Here is a 19,145-nt window from a genome sequence, read left to right on the forward strand (position 1 = left end):
GGATGATTGAGGGATTGGAGCACCTTCCTTATGAGGAGAGGCTGCAGCGTTTGGAACTCTTTAGTTTGGAAAGGAGACGGCTGAGGGGGGATATGATTGAAGTATATAAAATTATGCATGGGGTAGAAAATGTTGACAGAGGCCCTTTCCCCACTTACCTTAAGCCCCACGCTACTCTCCTCAAGTAGAACAGGGTCCCGGGGCACTCCCCACTACAGGGGCGGCGACAGCGCAGCCGCCCTGATGCTGCTGCTCTCGCGCCCCCTCAGCGCGTGGCATCCCTGGCGCTCCTCAAAATGGCACCTTTTGATGATCCTGCACAGAACGCAGAGCGCGGGGTCGTGGGGACGCCCAGGCACGCGCCAAAGGGTGGTCAAAGGTAAGTGGGGAAAGGGCCAAAGAGACATTTTTCTCTCTTTCTCACAATACTAGAACCAAGGGGCATTCATTGAAAATGCTGGGGGGAAGAATTAGGACTAATAAAAGGAAACACTTCTTCACGCAACGTGTGATTGGTGTTTGGAATATGCTGCCACAGGAGGTGGTGATGGCCACTAACCTGGATAGCTTTAAAAAGGATTTGGACAGAGTTATGGAGGAGAAGTCGATCTATGGCTACCAATCTTGATCCTCCTTGATCTCAGATTGCAAATGCCTTAGCAGACCAGGTGCTCAGGAGCAGCAGCAGCAGCAGAAGGCCCTTGCTTTCACATCCCACATGTGAGCTCCCAAAGGCACCTAGTGGGCCACTGCGAGTAGCAGAGTGCTGGACTAGATGGACTCTGGTCTGATCCAGCAGGCTAGTTCTAATGTTCTTATGTTCTTAAAGGTAACTGGGTCAGTGTTTGCAATTTGCTGACCAGGAATCACTTCAACTAGATCACAGAAGGGGTAGAAATATTTTTTTTCACCAGCCATTTTTCTAATATAAAAGATACTTAACTGTGTAAAATTGTGGAAAATTCAGGAATATAAAAATAAAAGAATAACCCTATGCTGCACATGTTTAAATCATGAGTATTGCCTGAACAGCAGCTGTATGATCAATTCATAACATAATAAAGGCCCTGCAGTATCAGACCAATGGCCCATCTAGTCCAGCATCCTCTCTCATGCAGTGTCCAACCAGTTCCTCTGGAGGTCGAAAAGTAGGCATAGAAGCAAAGGCCATCCCCTGATATTTGCATCTGGCACTGGGATTCTGAGGTTCCCTTTAGTCACTATGGTTAGTAGCCCCTGATAAACCTATCTTCCATTAATCTGTCTAATCCCCCATTAAAGCTGTCTAGGTCTATAGCCATCGCTATAGCCTCTGGGAGAGGATTTCACATTTTAATCACTCACTGTGTAAAAAAATGTTTCCTTTTGTCCATCCAGAATCTACAGCCCATAAGCTTTGTTGGACACCTTCAACTTCAAGTATTTTGGGAGACTGTTGAAAAGTTATCTTTGTCAACTTTCTCAACCCCATGAACAATACTATAAATGTCTATCGTGTTTCCCCTCAGAATGCTTTCGTGCCTAATAATTCTATCTTTGATTAGAGATTCTACTAGTTTGTCTGGGACAGATGTTAAGCTAACTGGCTTGTAATTTCCTAGTTTACCTCTGGATCCCATTTTAAAAATTGGTATAACACTAGCAATTGTTCAGTATTTTGATACAATGGCTGCATTTAGCATTGGGTTACATGAATGGATTTAATAAATCAATATTCTCACATTTGAGTTCCCTGTTAATTCTCTAGTGTATGCCACCAGAATCTGGAGACTTATTCATTTTTAATGTCTCAAATAATGTCTCCAATAGACTTCATTTCTTATCACCTCAATTTGACTTCGCCTTTCAGACTCCCTTCCTGAAAATAATGGCTGTGGTAAGGGTACCTGCCCCACACTTTCCACAGTGAACATAGGCCAATTACGCATGGAGAGGTTCCCATGACTTCAAAGAGAATTGGCTGGGGAGTCTTTGTTTCGGGGCATGTTCAGCGTTATTATCAACTGCCCTGTTTGCAGCAGGGCAGGCATTACCTAACATCAGCTGACTTTTTTCTTGTGTTCAAGGGGGGCAAAGTTTTGTGGGATCTCTATCACGCAATTTTAATATAATCTTAATTTTTATCTTTAATCAATAGATCGATCGATCGATCGATATATCGACATTAAAAAGTGAACTAATAAAGAAAAGTGTTGAATACCACACCTGCTCTCTTTGGCGGAACACTAATGGTCTTTTATGGTGGGAAGTGAGAGGGGAGTAACGGTGTGTAAACTGCAAAACCACAAACGGACAACGTGAACTGCCATTTGCTAAGCTCCCCAGGTTCACAATCATCTGCCTCCTGGAGTTCTTTAAGCCTAACCCATGTGACTGGCTTCAAGGGCCCTCCAGCAGACTTGGGCACCTCTCTGTGGTCCTGGTCAGATGCACTACATTACAGATGGTTCTGAACCCAGATCAATGGAGCGAGCTTAATATATGAGCTATGGAAAATGATACTTGATGACTAGACCAGTGGTGCACTGAATGGTCATTCTGTCTCTCAGATCCATGAAGCACAGTATTAAACACAAAGCGTTGGGAAGTGTTAACATTCTGGAAGCTCCCATTATATTCATTGGGATCCACACAGTTCTTAATAGGAAAAATTAGCTCATTGTGCCAAACTTTCTAGCATTTCACATTTATTCAGATATAGAAGCACTACATTTATTTTTCATGCAGTTTGCTTACAGCACTGATATAACAAATGAATTTTCTTCTCTTGACTTCCTGTTTTATAGTGAATAACCCTTGTACACAATGTTGACATTCAGCAACACACAGCAGATGTACTTCTTTAATAAGTTTATTATTTTTTGAAAGTTTAACAACCATATTTCATCAACAGCTACAATAAAACACATTTTGCAAGTTTTAGGAGGGATTCCAAATACAGTGGGTCTATTGAGTCCTATTACATGTTTATGCTTAAATGTTATCATTAAATAGCATATTAGGGATTTGCATAAGCAGTCATCATCCTGATCACTAGCAATTCTTCACACAGCAGCTTATTGTTGAATCCTTTAAATATGGGAAATTAGAATGGTGAGGGTTTGGTGTGACATTTAAATGAAAGGGTATTCTGTTTCATTACATTGCCCAGGAAATGTTGGCAGTATGTTCTTTGGCTTTCATTCGTAGAACCGCAATGCTGGATGACCTCCGTTCAAATTCCGGCTTGGTTTCAAATGCATGTCCATTGGTTGTTCCAGACAGTAGAGAGTCAGTGAAAAAATTGTTGATGGGCACATGACTGAATTGGCTCTGATGGTTGGAAAAACCTGAGTACCCAGAATCTGTCCGAGGTGAGTGGGAATAAGGGGTCATACAAGAGGAAGTGTCACGTGGAAGCATGCAGGAAGTCACCACTGAACTGCCAGCTGCATTTCCTGTCCACAAATTATTCTGGATCTGGAACATATGAAATAAAAATATCAAATTAGTACTTTTGTTCTGCTGAAAAAAATGTTTGCTTCATTTGATTTGTTTTTAGCCACCAATGTGACTCATCTGCCATTCAAATCATAGTGTAATGCTATTTCTGTGGAAAGGATAAGATTGCTATAAATAGAATGCAAATATGAGTTTACAAATATCTTGTGCTGATTCTTAAAAAAAATTCAAAATCTAGCTGAGATGGTCTTCCAGTGAAAGAGAGTTTCCTTTGTCATCTCCTGGCTGTGAGGCAGCCAACTGTCTCCTTGATTCAGTGAGAGGAATCTATGCGTAGAAGGTGATCTATTTGATGGATTTATCTCCAGATTAGGCCTGATCATCTCAAAAGGTGTTGACTACAGAGTTTCTCATAACATACCCATGTATCTAACACCCCAAAGAGTATGTTTGCATAGTTTCCCTGAACTTCCACAGGTCTATAGAGTCCACATACCTGTTGCTTTGGAAAAGATGCAAAGTCCCTCCTTTGCTCAGAAGAGCTGCCTTACAAAATCAGGCTGTTTAATCAAGCACTCTTTTTCCAACAGAGATCAACAAGATAGTTCCATGCACAAACAAATAAGACATGGTTATTGCTTTCCATGGACATTGGTCCCTAGCAATATTCACAAGTATACTGCCTTTATGTATAGAGTGGTTAGGGTTAGCAATCATAGCTACTAAGAATAAATCAACCGATCCTCCATAGCTAAAACACCAAATCTACAGCCAACAGCATATCTTTCAGTCCAGAAGTGGATTAAGTATTACATGAATAAGTACCTCCTTCCGTCTGTCCTGAACCTGCTGCCAGCCAAATTCTCTGGATGACTCCGAGTTCTAGTATTATGAGAGAGAAAAAGTTCTTTATGTCTATACTCTCTTCCCCATTCAATTTTTTAGAAAGCTATATCATATTAACTTTACTATGTAGACATTTTTGTATAGTCTGAAACTACTAGTTGAGCCCAAATTGTACAAAGGGCATCAGAAAATTCTACAAGAATTGTTAATTGCTTAAGTGGTTAAGAATGGCAGACTCTAATTTGGTGAACCAGGTTTGTTTCCTCACTCCTACACATGAAGCCTGCTGGGTGACCTTGGGCTAGTCAGGCTCTCTCAGAACACACTCAGAACACACTATCTGTTGTGGATAGCAGAAGGGAAGGTGATTGTAACCTGCTTTGAGGTTCCTTAAAGGTAGAAACAAAATGCAGTATAAAACCAATGCATACTGCCATGTCAAGGTATTCCAAGAAAAGCCAGAATCTGTGACTTGTATAAACTATTCCTACTAAGTATACTTTCACATTTTGTTGCAGTATCCATGAAGAGGGCCAAGTGGCTGTGGGGACACTGCATATGTTTCACCCCTTACTGACATGAGCCTTAATACGTGGGACTTCCTTTGCTCAAATTGGGTTGAACTAGTATCTTGAATGACTGATCAACATCATTATGTGTGAGGACCCCATCCCTCCTCCAGCTGGAACCCTAAGATTGTAAGGTTCCCCTCTTATTTTGGACTAAGTTGTTTACAGCCTAAGTGCCAGAGCGCTTGAAACTTGGGGAGTCTTATAGGGTACCTGAGTTGAGGCATGACATTAGAATTTCCTAGCAATGGAGAAGAAGGTTTACCACAAGGAAAGCAGAACAAGTGCCATCTTCCTCAGCTCAGTGGCATATCACTCTCAATAACAAAAGACTTTTCAAGACTGGAGATCTCACCCAATAGCCTGACATACCCCAGAGGTGTTTTCCCAGCCCAATGATGTTGCTATTTCATTAGCCAACTCCTGGTTACTCTTCTTTCTTTATCTACTCAATTAAGAAGAGCACTCAAGTCATTAATTTGCACTCCATCCTGTTTCAGGAGTTACCTTGCCTCACATGCAGCTCTGGCTCACTTCAACCTAATTAAGTTATGTTCCCTAATCCAGGGTCTTTGTGCCCATGCAGATTTGGCACAAAAAAGCCTAATCAAAATATTTTCCCTTTTTTCAGCCAAAGTTTGACAGCAGCCAACTTTAAACCAACCAGTGAGATTTAATTTTTTTTCATCTTGACCCAACCCAAAGCCAAGATGGCCAACCCCCCCTCCCCTTTCCATGGGACACAAAACATTCTGTCCATAAAAAAGGGAATCCATTCCAGAAACAGAAAATGGTTCCTCAGATCCCCAGTCCAGATCTGTGGTGGTCAGAACTATAGTTTTCTTTTGAAAACCTCTGCTGCACTTTGCAGGCTTTTTCTCTTTACTTTGCTGGCTCCTCACTCTGCTCTCTGCATCTCTGCTGCATCTATCACTGGACCCCTTCAGGCCTCAAGCCCCAGATTTAAGGTTGTATGTCACTTCCCTAAACTTCCCAATTTCCTCCCTTCTACTTGTTATTCTTGTACCCTCTTGGTGGGGAGTAGGGTGTATGTGTGATTGCTTAGGGCAACGGTTCTCAGGTTCTCTTAGGAGAGAGAACAGTTCTCTTAGTAGAGGCTCTTGACATTTTTATTCTTGTTATTTTATTTTGTATGCAATAAAGTCAGTGCTTACAATAACTATCTCCTTCTTCTACTGAGATATACACTAGTATAAAGAGGCTTCAAGGATTCACATTCCTTTCTGGAACCCTATTTAAATCTTATTTTCCCATTTCTGTGTCCAGTTTGGGTAACACATGCATTTCCCTGATTTTAAAGACAGGCTGCACTTGGTTTTCCTGGCTATCTTCATATCAAATTATACCACCCTGGCTCCAAATGTAGTCAGTAAATTATTTCCAACTTTGTTTATCCTCACCTACTCATTAACTGTGGCAAGAGTACCATTTCATCAGTCTAGAAGGGTCTGGTTGATGCTGCTCAGCATCCAGGGCATTTCTTCCTGATCCATCCCACTGTAGGACAAATGGAGGGCTATTCAGGGACCCTACACCAGACAGCCAAGTTATGACCTAATCTTTCTTAAGACCAGGCTAAATTATCCTAACCTTCTTGAGGCACTATTTAGCACACAAAAATTCCTGCCTGGCCCAAAATCAACCGACTAATCCCATACAGCCTAGGGAGGGTAAGTTGGTAAGCAACAGCAGGTGGCAAAGAGCTGTGAGGAGGGGGAAGAGAACCTTTTTTATTCTCTTTCCAAGTAGCCCTCCTATAGGCTTGACATTTAATGCCTGTAGATTCTTATCTTCTGTGTTAGATGACTTTAGCAGGGGCCATGATGTCACAAATATTTTTCCTCCAAATTTAGATTGTGAACTCCATGGATCAGGGACCTGCCTTTATATATGTTTCTCCATAAAGCAACATTTGCATGATAATAGTTTGTTAACCATTCAACATAAATGCCACCTTTCTTTGAGTTCTATGTACTTACTATAACTTTCTGCATTTATCTAAACTGGAACTGAAAGCTGCTTAATTTCACTCCCATTACTTCATGGCTTCATCCATGTGTCTCTACTGCCAGCTGTGACGAATGCATTCAGCCTGCATTCAGGTTACAGGGTGGACCCGCCCCTGAAAGAGTTAAGCCCTGGCCAGCCCTGATTGGCCAGAGAAAAACAAGCCAAGACTATACATTCTGTCAGCGCTAGAGCTGAGGGGTTCTTCTTTTTGAGTCTTTGGACTGTTTTGGCTCGGACTGAGCTTGTGTGCCTTCGGGTACTTTTGAGGCAGAGTGAAGAGAATCCGCAGAGATCTCTCACTGCTGTGGTTTAGGAATAGCTGGAGGCTATTCAATCACCTACAACCCTGAGTTTGGAGGCGTGTGTCCGCCCTCAGGTGTTTTGTTTTATTTGTGAGGGAATCCTCTGAAACAGTCTAAAAGTCTGACCTCCAGTACAGGGAACATCAGTCTTGGGAGGCCCAGCTCCTGTGGCAGAGAAGCCAGATTTTGGGAGTGTGGGAGAGGGAGGCTGTGATGCCTGAATCCCACTGGGCGTAGGCTGAGTGTTTGATTTTTGTGAGGAGGAACAGCGGACTGAAAGTTTTTATTTTTTTTATGAGGGAGTGTGAAACCCCCTCAGTAACATCTTTGAGAAACATCTTTTTCCTAAAGTAACATCTTAAGTGAAGGGACACCTGCGACTGTCCATTGTGTAACATAAGTAAAGTGCCTGAAACCATTAAGCTTTTAAGAAACAAACTTACTCTGAAACCGCTAAGCTTAAGCAAATTCTCTCTGCAACCAATATGCTTGTTTCCTCTCCAGTTTACCTGAGAAGCCTTTGTAAAGCCAGCAAATAAAGTTTTCAGTTTTTGATCAGTTTAAAACCCGTTCCAGTCATTTAATTTGTCTGTGTGTTCCCCAGTCAGGGTGGTGACCATATAAAATCAGTTTTTGTGGGGCTATATAGAAAGAAATATTTTTGGTGGCAGCGCAGAATATAAGCCCCTTCACAACACCAGCTCATAGTGAAATGTCAAATGAGCTTATAGGCCCTTTAGCATCTCCACTTTCACCACTAGGGCCTGCATCAAAACATTTCTGCTATGACACTCCAACATTGCAGCAGAACACTTCCTATAAATTGCTTGTGTTTTTTGTTTGTTACACATTTTTTACACTGGCTTTTTCTATTGAATCCAAGGCAGACTGCAAAAATTAAAACTAATAAAACCAACCCAAAACCAAATTCTCTGAAAGAATAAACAGACATCTTTTTAAAACTTGGGGTTTTCTTTCTTCTTTTTTAAAGGCCCTGTTAGAAAGTTAAACCTTGCAAAATTCCCAGAATTGCAATAAAGTAATTGCCTTCCTAGCATATTCTGGAAGGCTGTGGTTCCACAACAATGGAACAACTATAGACAAAACACATGGATGAGCAGAGATCAGTCTACTCTGAAGGAACAACTAACTGATCCTGATTGCAAGAGCTGGGTTTTATATGGAAGCTATCCTTGGGTTCTGGAATTCAAACTGATCATGGAAAACATGCATACTTCAACAGGGACAAGAAAACAAATGTTCCAACACATTTTGCACCAGTTCCAGCTTCTGCATTGTTTTCAGAAAACAGTACAAGGAGGTCCACCTTAGCCTATTAAGCTCAGAGTTTAAAACTATCCAACCACTGCTGCTGCTTCTATCCTAGAAGATTCAGAAATGTTTGTCCTCCATCTCCACCACTGAAGGTAAGGAATCCCCACTCCCAGATCCCATGTCCTGCTGTGACTCAGATAATTTTTTAAAAAAAAATAGCCAACAGCATGATGTCACTAATGTCTGTCCTCTCAAGAAACTAGGATTCCTTTCTAGAAATCTAGATTTTACCATAAAGTTTCCTGGCAATTCCTAGAAAGGTGTGATATCACTTCCAAGTTTCTCTTTGAAGTGACATCATGTTGCTGCTGATGGCATCCTCCCCATCCCTCCTTGGTCTCCTCTTAGTTGTCAGGCTGTTCCTGGCAACCCTATGTAGAATTCAGTATAATTTAATTAAGCTGATGGGCATTAGGTTCAGAACAGAGTGTTATAATTGTCCAGCCTTCAGGTACAATAGTATGGGTCAGTGAGATTGTTTAGGAAAGTTTCTAGTTTCCTTGGAAGGAAGTAGGCTTTTATCCTAAAAGGCCTATTGAATATGACTGAACTTACTTCTGAGTAGATCTGCTGAAGAGTGCTCCCTTAGTAATCTTTTCTCCTAATACACAGGAAGAATCTAATAAAAGAATAAGTCTGGCCCATTCTGCACAGGCCAAAAACAGCGGTCGAAACACAGTAAAAACACCATTCCTAGGCCCCTGTTCACATAGCTGCCATCTCCAAAATGAGGCAGCACCGTGCTTCCCCCCCCCCCAAACCGGTGGGCAAACGCTGTTTTCGAAACTCGCTAAATGAGCAAGTTTTTGCTGTGCAACTGATGCCGTGTGAATGGCACCGGGTTGAGGACAGCGCTTTTAGGTGCATCCTGTTTTCAAAAACTTACCTTCTCTCCCTGTGCAGCTCTGCAGGGACGAGGAGTCACACCCACGCTGCCCTCCAACCCCCGGGGTGTCACCATGGCATGTTCCCTCACTGCAGAGCTCCGCAGGAAAGAAAGGTTTTTTTAAAAAAACAGGTAGCACCACCATGACAAAGTATCAGAGTATACCACTGCTGTTCTGAGTTATATCACCTACTGCACAGACACTCTTACTGTGGATAAGCGCATCTGGATTTACTCCAACCATAAACCCTGGATGACAAAGGAGGTTCAACGACTTTTGCACGACAGGAATATTGCTTTCAGATCTGGTGATGAGGTAAAATATAGTGCGGCGAGAGCCAGTCTCAAGAGAGGTATTCGACAAGCCAAGATGAGTTATAAGAGAAAAATTGAGGATTATTTTAATAATAACAACATGAGGCAGGTATGGCAGGGGATTCAACAAATTACCAATCATAAACCAAACAATGACATTTCTGTAGATGGGGATTCTTCTCTAGCAGAGGAGCTAAATCACTTTTTTGCCCGCTTTGAAACAGGTCTATCAGAAGGAGATGACACACAGCCACTAGGTGATTGCAGCTCACACCTCACTGTGGAGGAACATGAGGTGAGGCAAGTTTTGAGGGCTGTGAATCCAAGGAAGGCTGCTGGACCAGATGGTATTCCCTGTCGGGTGTTAAAGGAATGCGCTAACCAACTGGCTGGTGTTTTTACTGGGATCTTTAATCGATCTTTATCCCAGTCCACCATCCCATCTTGTTTGAAAGCTTCCACCATTGTTCCACTACCAAAGAGATTTCCTGCTGACAATCTTCAGGATTATAGACCAGTGGCACTCACCCCCATCATCATGAAGTGTTTTGAAAAACTGGTCCATAGGCATATTAGTTCTTGCCTTCCAGATACATTTGATAAACATCAGTTCGCATATCGGACTAATAGATCTACGGAGGACGCCATTGCCATTAGCCTCCACACTGCTTTGACGCATCTGGAAAATCAAGGGAATTATGTGCGAATGCTCTTTGCGGACTTTAGTTCCGCATTTAATACAATCTCGCCACAAAGACTGGTGACAAAACTTGTGGATCTTGGACTCTCACATTCAATCTGTTTGTGGATTAGGGACTTCTTCTGGACGTTCCCAGAGTGTTAGACTGGGAAATCGGGTTTCCTCAGTTCTTACTCTAAATATGGGAATGCCACAGGGCTGTGTGTTGAGTCCTTTACTGTTCACCCTTTATACATATGACTGTACTCCTATCATAGTAACACCATTATCAAATTTGCTGATGACACAACGGTGGTGGGGCTCATCTCTGGAGGGGATGAGTCTGCCTATCGGAATGAAGTGGACCGACTGCTCTCATGGTGCAGGGAAAATAACCTGGTTCTTAACACTAACAAGACAAAGGAGCTCATAGTGGACTATAGAAGGAATAGCTCAGAAATTCAGCCCTTGACTATAAATGCAGATCAAGTGGAGCGGGTGGCTAGTTTTAAATTTCTGGGCGTTATAATTAAAGAGGACTTGACCTGGGGCGTACAGACTGCCGCGGTGGTTAAGAAAGCCCAGCAAAGACTGTACTTTCTGAGACTTTTAAGGAAGCAACAACTGGATGGAAAACTTCTGGTGTCCTTTTACCGCTGTGCTATAGAGAGTGTCCTAACCTACTGCATCTGTGTATGGTTCTCCAGTTGCACAGTGGCGAATAGGAAGGTGCTCCAAAGGGTGATCACTACTGCACAAAGGATTATCGGCTGCCCTCTTCCCTCCTTGGAAGAAATCTATAATTCCCGAAGCCTAAATAAAGCCCAAAATATTCTGAGGGACCCGTCTCATCCAGCACACTCTCTTTTTAAACTGTTACCATCTGGCAGACGATACAGGGCCCTCAGAACTAGGACAAAGAGGCTTAGAGACAGCTTCTACTCTAGAGCTGTGGCTATGCTAAACTCCGCTGCTTCATATTGATGTATTTGGGGCTGTGTGGGGATGGGTGGAGGAAGGGGAAAGTGAGGATGATGTATGAATCTGAATTTGTGTGCATTGAGGAATGCTGCTGTAAATTTCGTTGTGCGTGCACAATGACAATAAAATGCTTATGCTTATGCATGCGAAGGCACCTCAGTGGGCCGCAGCCACTCTGGGGCCACCCGCATGGAAGCATGCAAATGGTACCAGGGCTCCACCGGTACCATGTATGCCAGTGTGCAGCCATTTCACCAGCCCAAGTGGAATGGGCCTCTGTGCTGTTTTTCTTTGTATGAAATCACTATGAACTCCTACAGAAACCACTGTCTACCAAATCTTGTGTGCAGGCACTGAAGTCAAAGCACCACCTAGTTGTTGCTTTCACAACAACTTCCTCAGCGATTCTCTGCCTCTAAACATGGAGAGTCTGTTGAGCCATCATGACTAACGGCTATTGCTGGATTTATTCACCTGGAAATCTGGCAAGTTAAATTCATTTAAACCAGCAGACATCAGAATATCCTGTAGCAGTGGGTTCCCTCAGTCAGACATTGCATAAAGAAGTACTTTTTTTTCAAGTGAAGTATTTATGCCCCAGAGGAACTTTTTAAGTATGGTGGGATTGTTTGAGGGAGTGGAGAAGAACTATATAGGCAGGCAGAATAAGTTAAAAAGCAAGGTAGACAGAAACTTGACTCTTTAAACCAGACTTCTGATGCTTTGTCCTAAATGTATCCTTTTTAATTTGTTTGAAAATCGTAGAATTTACTTATATAAGCTGTACCAAACAAACTGAGAATCAGAAAAACTGGTAAATAGGGTAAGATTACTTTCTTTGGAGGAAGAAAATGTAATGTTGGTAGTGAAAACTCACATAGTGGGTCTGCCTAGAGGGCTACCCACGTCTATTCAATGGGGCTTACTTCCAGAGAAGTGTTCTTAGAATTGCACTGGCAATGTCCTGCATAATTGTCATTGCTTGGGTCACAAACCTGATTCAGTTTTAAAGTTGGATTTTCTTATAAAGCTTACTTGTTCAGTGTTTTTGGAATTACCAGCCATTCCTTTTAAGTGGATCGATGCTTGCTGCAGTATTGCTACTTAACAAGATACATATTATAAGTGTCTCAACATAAAGCACTAAGAGTAAAAATATCATTTGGATTTAAAAATAAATACAAGTCTGTTTCACAATAAGTAGAATCCATCAGTGCCTTTTTTGGTATGCAGAAGGGAAAGGAGACATTATGTACATGAATTTAAAGAAAATATTTTTCTTGTTTAAATCTTCTGTGTACTATATAAAAGGCAATTCAGGGAGATTCTGAATAAGCCTATACATAGATCTGATCTCTGGTTTCTGTTAACATCACAAGCATCTTAAGTTTTTCTCTTGTGGTTACCGTGAAATCACCCAAGAACCCTGCAGTATACTTGCTTACTCTCTCTGTGTATATACACACACACACATACAAGGACTACAACCTTTATGCTACAATCCTAAGGAATTTTTCCTAGAAGTAAGCCCCTTTGAAAAATCTTGGACTTACTTCTAAGTAGACCTGATTACACTCATTCTCTTAAAAGCAGTTCTACTTGTCCATTAATCAACTCAAGTTTTAATTGATTATTTAATTGAGAGCAATTGCAATCTATCAGAGGGCACACATTTTTTTTTAAATTATGTTGGCTTTGGTGTGGTTCTGTGCTAAGAAATGCAAGCTAAAATATTCAAGATTGCCTTTTCCTACAAGAGTGTTCTTTTAAATCGCCTCTTTCACATAGGATAACCAGTTAGTGACCTTACAGCAGTGGGGCCCTATCCTGTGTGATCATGATGATCAAAGCAAGGACAGTGACTTTTTCCCATGGCAGCACCCAGACTATAAAATGTCCTTCGTTAAGATAATCATTTGATCTTCTTCACCTTGCAATGTCTCATTCAAACATTTCAGCACTGGAAAGCAGTTAGAAGTGAGATTTGCTGGACTGAAATCTAATGGATTGTTTCCTTCTTTAAATGCTGTGTTATTCGAGTCTGCTGTTTATGCCATTTAAATCTGTTTGGTTTAAATGCATGGTTTTATTTTCACTATGCCATCCTTACCAAGGAAACATCTGGCTCAAGTAGTAATAAGCTCTTCAATTTTTCATGCTGTTGAAATATGGCTTTGGCTTCTTTTGTTTCTGGTTAGACAAGGAAAATCCTGACCATCAGAAGCTGATTAGCACGCAGCTGAAAAGTTGGTTATTTGGTGTGTTATTTTTTTTATCTGTGGCTAGCTGAACAAAACCACTTATATCCAAGGGCTGATTGCTAAGTCAACAATGCTGGAGGAGGAGGTGGATTGGGAAAGGAGAAATGGTCTTGAAAAGTCCCTCCCCCCTGCATTTCCCATGCCTTCCCAAGGAAGGAAGGTAGATTATGCTCAGCTAGCCATGAACAAGATGTACTTGGCCAAGCCACTTGGCCAGATATATATCCCTCACCACCTCAAGCCCAGGGTCAGCTGGGTATTTCCCTTGCCACAATGAGGCCATATCCTTCTCCATGCTGGGCTGGGTAAGTCAGAGCTAGGTGCCTCCCTTTTTGTGGCTCCAGTTCACAACAGTGGAAACCACACGTCTCACACTCTGGGCATGAGTGAGCTATGCCCAGGCTGGAGTGGCCCCCAGGCTGGAGTGACAGTGGTAGACAGGGCAGCTCTCCAAGCCATAAACCCACAGAGAATTTTCCTGGTTATCTTAAAGGTTAATCCAACCTGGACTGTAACATGATTTAAGAGAAATCCTAAGTTGGTCAACTCAAAAGTCATGCATCAAGCATGCTAGATTAAAATAATTTTCAATACAACTGCTCAGCATAGCTTTTCCTGTTAAAAAAATATTTATTGATTTGTCTTTTGTTTTCTCTTCACAGTTTTTAAACATACTTTTTAGTCAACAAATCAAAAGAGAATAGTTTCCCCAATATTAAGAATACATTCTAGAGTAATATTTTTCCTAAAGGGGAATCCAATTATAATATTATTAATAATTAAACATGATGCAAAGTGCAGATTATGTAAAGAAGCTGATGAAACTGTAGCTCATGTCCTCAGCTGCTGCAAAAAGATCGCCCAGACTGAATACAAACAGAGGCACAACTCAGTGACCAAGATGATCCACTGGAATGTATGCAAGAATTACAGCATAAGAACAGGGGTGTTGTGGGGTTTCTGGGCTGTATGGCTGTGTTCCAGTAGCATTTTCGCCTGACGTTTCACCTGCATCTGTGGCTGGAATCTTCAGAGGATCTGATGGTATTAAAGCAAGTGGAGTATATATATCTGTGGACTGTCCAGGATGGGATAAAGAACCATTTGCATTAGTTAACAAGTGTAAAGGGTACAATTAGCAAGTGTGAGTTGCATGTGTTGAATGGAATCCACCCATTTTAGCATATGTAAGTAACAATGAAGTTGCACAATCAATTAGTGAGTGCATCTGCATCTTAGTTGCCTAGCATTTTAATCCATTTGGTTGCTTCCTGCCTGGAGACATCCTGTGTCTGGGTAGTGTTCACTAACTATTGTCTTGAGTCTAATGTTTTTTAAGTATTGGTAGCCAAATCTTGTTCATTTTAATGGTTTCTTCCTGTCTGTTGAAATTGTCCATGTGCTTGTGGATTTCAATGGCTTCTCTGTGTAGTCTGACATAGTGGTTATCAGAGTGGTCCAGAATTTCTGTGTTTTCCAGTAACATTCTGTGTTCAGCTTGGTTTATCACGTGTTCTGCTGTTGCTGATTTTTCCAGCTGATTTGGTCTGCAATACTTTTTATGTTCTTTGATTAGTGTCTGGGTGCTGCTTTTTGTGGTCCCTATGTAGACTTGTCCACAGCTATATGGTATGTGGTACACGGTCAGACTACACAGAGAAGCCATTGAAATCCACAAGCACATGGAAAATTTCAACAGACAGGAAGAAACCATTAAAATGAACAAAATTTGGCTACCAGTACTTAAAAAACACTAGAATCAAGACAATGGTTAGTGAACACTACCCAGACACAGGATGTCTCCAGACAGGAAGCAACCAAATGGATTAAAATGCTAGGCAACTATGATGCAGATGCACTCACTAATTGATTGTGCAACTTCATTGTTACTTACATATGCTAAAATGGGTGGATTCCACTCAACACATGCAAATCACACTTGCTAATTGCACCCTTTACACTTGTTAACCAATGCAAATGGTTCTTTATCCCACCCTGGACAGTCCACAGATATATATACTCCACTTGCTTTAATATCATCAGATCCTTTGAAGATTCCAGCCACAGATGCAGGTGAAACGTCAGGAGAAAATGCTACTGGAACATGGCCATACAGCTTGGAAATCCCACAACACCCCAGTGATTCCGGGTGTGAAAGCCTTCGACAAACATAAGAACAACTAAAAACTGGTGGGAACATTATCCAGAGAAAGTCACGGAAAATGAAAAGGTCCTGTGGGACTTGCGAATCCAAACGGACAAAGTGTTGGCACCTAATACACCAGACATTGCAGCAATCGAAGACAAGTAACCATCATCAACTTAGCAGTACACGTTGACAGCAGGGTCATTGAAAAAGAACATGAGAAGGTCACTAAATACCACAATTTGAAAATTCAGCTTCAGTGTCTATGGCACAAACCAGCTGAAGTTGTCACAGTGGTAATTGGCACCTTGGGTGCCATTCCAAAACACTAGGGCAGCACTTGAAACATCTTCAACAAAATTAACATCTGTCAGATTCAGAAAGCAGCCCTGCTGGGATCCGCATGAATACTATGCCGATACATTACAACTTCCTAGGCCTCTGGGTGAGGCTCAAATTGTAATGAAAGGCCAACAACCAGCTAAAGAACAGGCAGAAGTGAAATCAACCATTAAACATGTCTTCAGGATAGAATCAGGAGGAGCAGAATTTACAGTCTGCTGTGATCTAAAGGTTATATGAAATTAAAATTCTTAAGCATCTTTCAGTCCTTGAAGAACTTTTTTACAGTAACATTGGTACATTTGTTGTTGCTTTCTTTTATCTCCCTACTATAATACAAATGTTATGTTTTTCAGAAAGGTGAAAGTCTGGTCACCAAAATCATGTTAAATGGGCAGGAAGACTTAGGCTCCTTGCTGGACCCCCATATGTCTTTTTGCTCTCTTGGTCAGGACAACTTGTCTTATCTAACATGATAATAAGCTAAGGAGGAGTTAAAATCTTTGCATGACTCTTGTACTACTCTGAAGGAACTTCTTTCTTACTTGTAAGGTATGCTAGGCACACCATGTAGAATCGCTGGGCATCAAAGACTACCAAGGTGCCTTTGGGAGAGAAAAGACGAGCTATGAGCATTTTAATAAACAAAATAAGATGAGTTGATGGTCTAATTCAATATAATTCCATATTTTGTGTAAATGAATAATCCCTTCTTGATGAGAGGCCTACCTCATGGGAATGCTGTGAAGATTAACAGAATTGAATTGAGTACATTAAACAGTAAATTATTTGAAATAATAATGCCGTCATTGCCTCTGTATCTTGCGCAGTGAAGCCCTGTACTACGTAAATCATCCTATGATGCAGAAGACCAAAATGTTGTGGTCAACAAGGCGGAATTACTGGCTGCAAGGAGGACTGGGAACCTCTGTGGTTTTCAGCTTTATACAGAACAAAAACATATTTTAATCAAATACCATGTGGTATGTAATATATTCCATACAGAGTGTTTAATTTGAGCATATAACTTTGATTATGGCTAATGGAAGTTCCCCATGTGCAGAAAGGACTCTAACGTGAAATTAAGATGCAAAATGTTAATGAAAAGCATGTGCATATTTCTATAATTTCTCACACCCATGGTTCACAAAATGAATCATGCATGCTAAAAATTTCTCACTGCTGGGAAAATTGCCATAAGTTAAATAAAGTTCCCCAACTGCACTTTGTTTACCTGACTTTGTTCACTGGTCTCTGAGACAAAGTCTATTTTTTTAGCCTGTTTCCACACTCTTTTATGCAGCCTACAACTCTGAGCTAGTTTTCCTGAACGGTTCTGTGACAGAGAAGATAGCCAGAAGCTGCTTAACTCCTGTCTTCCCCAAAGCAGCCTGTGGCAAATTCTATTATCACAGATTCTACTTTCCATGTACCTTTCTTCTCTCTAAGTTAGAATCTAGGAAATCTGATTTGTTTTATGACGTTCCAAAAAGGTACCTGCAGAAGGGTTTAATTCTACTAATGAGAATATACACAACTTAATTCAACAGCTTTTTAGTAATGGAAGAATTTGGCCAACAATAACTGTCTTATCAACTTTAGTCTTTAAGAGCAGCATGCTGACAGCCTGTGGGAGCTATATATGACTAGCTGTTTAATATTTAAAGCAGCAATCCGCCATCTAAGACAGTTTGCCTTGGGCTGATGTCACCTGAACCCAGGGGCGCAGCCAGGGGGAACTGTGCCCGGGGCATGCCTGCATCCTGCGCCTCTGCCATGCCCCCACCCACCCCCGCTACACCCAGGAACGCCCCCACCACTCCCCTGCACTGGTGCGCACCCGGTTCATTGCACTCTACCCCATCCCCTTGGCACGTTGCCACTGCCTGAACCCTATGAATAAGTTAATTTCCAGGGAAATTGTAATATTAAAGTTCTAGAATTATTGAATACTGTTGATTGAGTTTTATTATCCTGGATGATCCTACTCCCTCAGCCTGTCTCTATTTTCCCTCCCCTTGCAGTTCTTAAATGTTGTCTCCTTTTCCTGTTTCTCTGTGTTTTTTTCTACTTTCTTGCCTCACCCAAACCTCCTTTTATTCCATTTTCTTTTCTCCTTCTCAGTTCCTTCCTGTCTTTTCTTCCTGCCTGCTCTTCTTCCCCCAAGTCATCTCAGTGTCAAAGTGAAGCCACAACTGCTATTTTGAGTTGCCAAGGCAATCCAAAATGACTGCTGATATCTCATGAGGAAGGAGCATGAGATGCCTGCATTTTCAAGCAAAGTTTATTTTATTTTACTTCTTACTTTTTAAATTTAATTGTTGTTGTTGTTGTTGTTGTTTTCTGTAAGCCTCAAGGTCTGGCCAGATTGGCAGAAGAAACATCTCCCCTTTCTCTTCCTAGCCCCGTTGGGCAGATTTTTTAAAAATTCCAATTATTGGGTAGTGTTCAGAACCAGACACATTAATACAATCTAATGCCAAATAGAATTATACCCTTCTAAGTCCGTAAACTAAGTACTGTATATACTCTCATATAAGTCGAATTTTTCAGCACATTTTTGTGCTGAAAAAGCCCCCCTCGACTTATACGCAAGTCAGGTGTATTTAAAAAAATATTTTAGGGTTTTTACTTTGTTGGCCACCAGGGGGTGCAGTTTTTAGTCTAGCAGCACCAAAATTTCAAGAATTTTTCATGAGACTCTCCTGATGATACCACCCAAGTTTGGTAAAGTTTGGTTCAGGGGGTCCAAAGTTATGGACTCCCAAAGGGGGTGCCCCCTCCCCCATTGTTTCCAATGGAAGATAAATAGTAGATGGGGCTACATTTTGAGGGTCCATAACTTTGGATCCCTTGAACCAAACTTCGCCAAACCTGGGTGGATCATCAGGATAATTTCTTGCCAGCCAGGTTTGGTGATGTTTAGGGGGTCTAAAGTTATGGACCTCCAAAGGGGGTGCCCCATCCCCATTGTTTCCAATGGGAGATAAATAGTAGATGGGGCTACATTT

At 41.5% G+C, this 19,145-nt stretch overlaps 1 protein-coding gene across 2 annotated transcripts in view; it reads right to left on the reverse strand.

Moving 5' to 3' along the window:
• Nucleotides 1-2,670: 2,670 nt before the first annotated feature.
• Nucleotides 2,671-19,145, reverse strand: part of ALX1 (ALX homeobox 1) — a 33,469-nt gene continuing 16,994 nt past the window's right edge. The window contains exons 4-5 of one of the 2 annotated variants that reach the window (XM_048501148.1): nucleotides 4,267-4,323; nucleotides 2,671-3,459 (exon numbers count right to left, since the gene is read on the reverse strand). In XM_048501148.1, coding sequence (XP_048357105.1) covers nucleotides 3,139-3,459; nucleotides 4,267-4,323 — 378 coding nt within the window. In that variant the 3' untranslated portion in view covers nucleotides 2,671-3,138. The remainder of the gene's footprint in view (nucleotides 3,460-4,266; nucleotides 4,324-19,145) is intronic. The other variant, XM_048501149.1, reaches the window with a different exon arrangement.

This window comes from Sphaerodactylus townsendi, linkage group LG06 (genome assembly GCF_021028975.2).
Source record: "Sphaerodactylus townsendi isolate TG3544 linkage group LG06, MPM_Stown_v2.3, whole genome shotgun sequence".
Classification (NCBI taxonomy): Eukaryota; Metazoa; Chordata; class Lepidosauria; order Squamata; family Sphaerodactylidae; genus Sphaerodactylus; species Sphaerodactylus townsendi.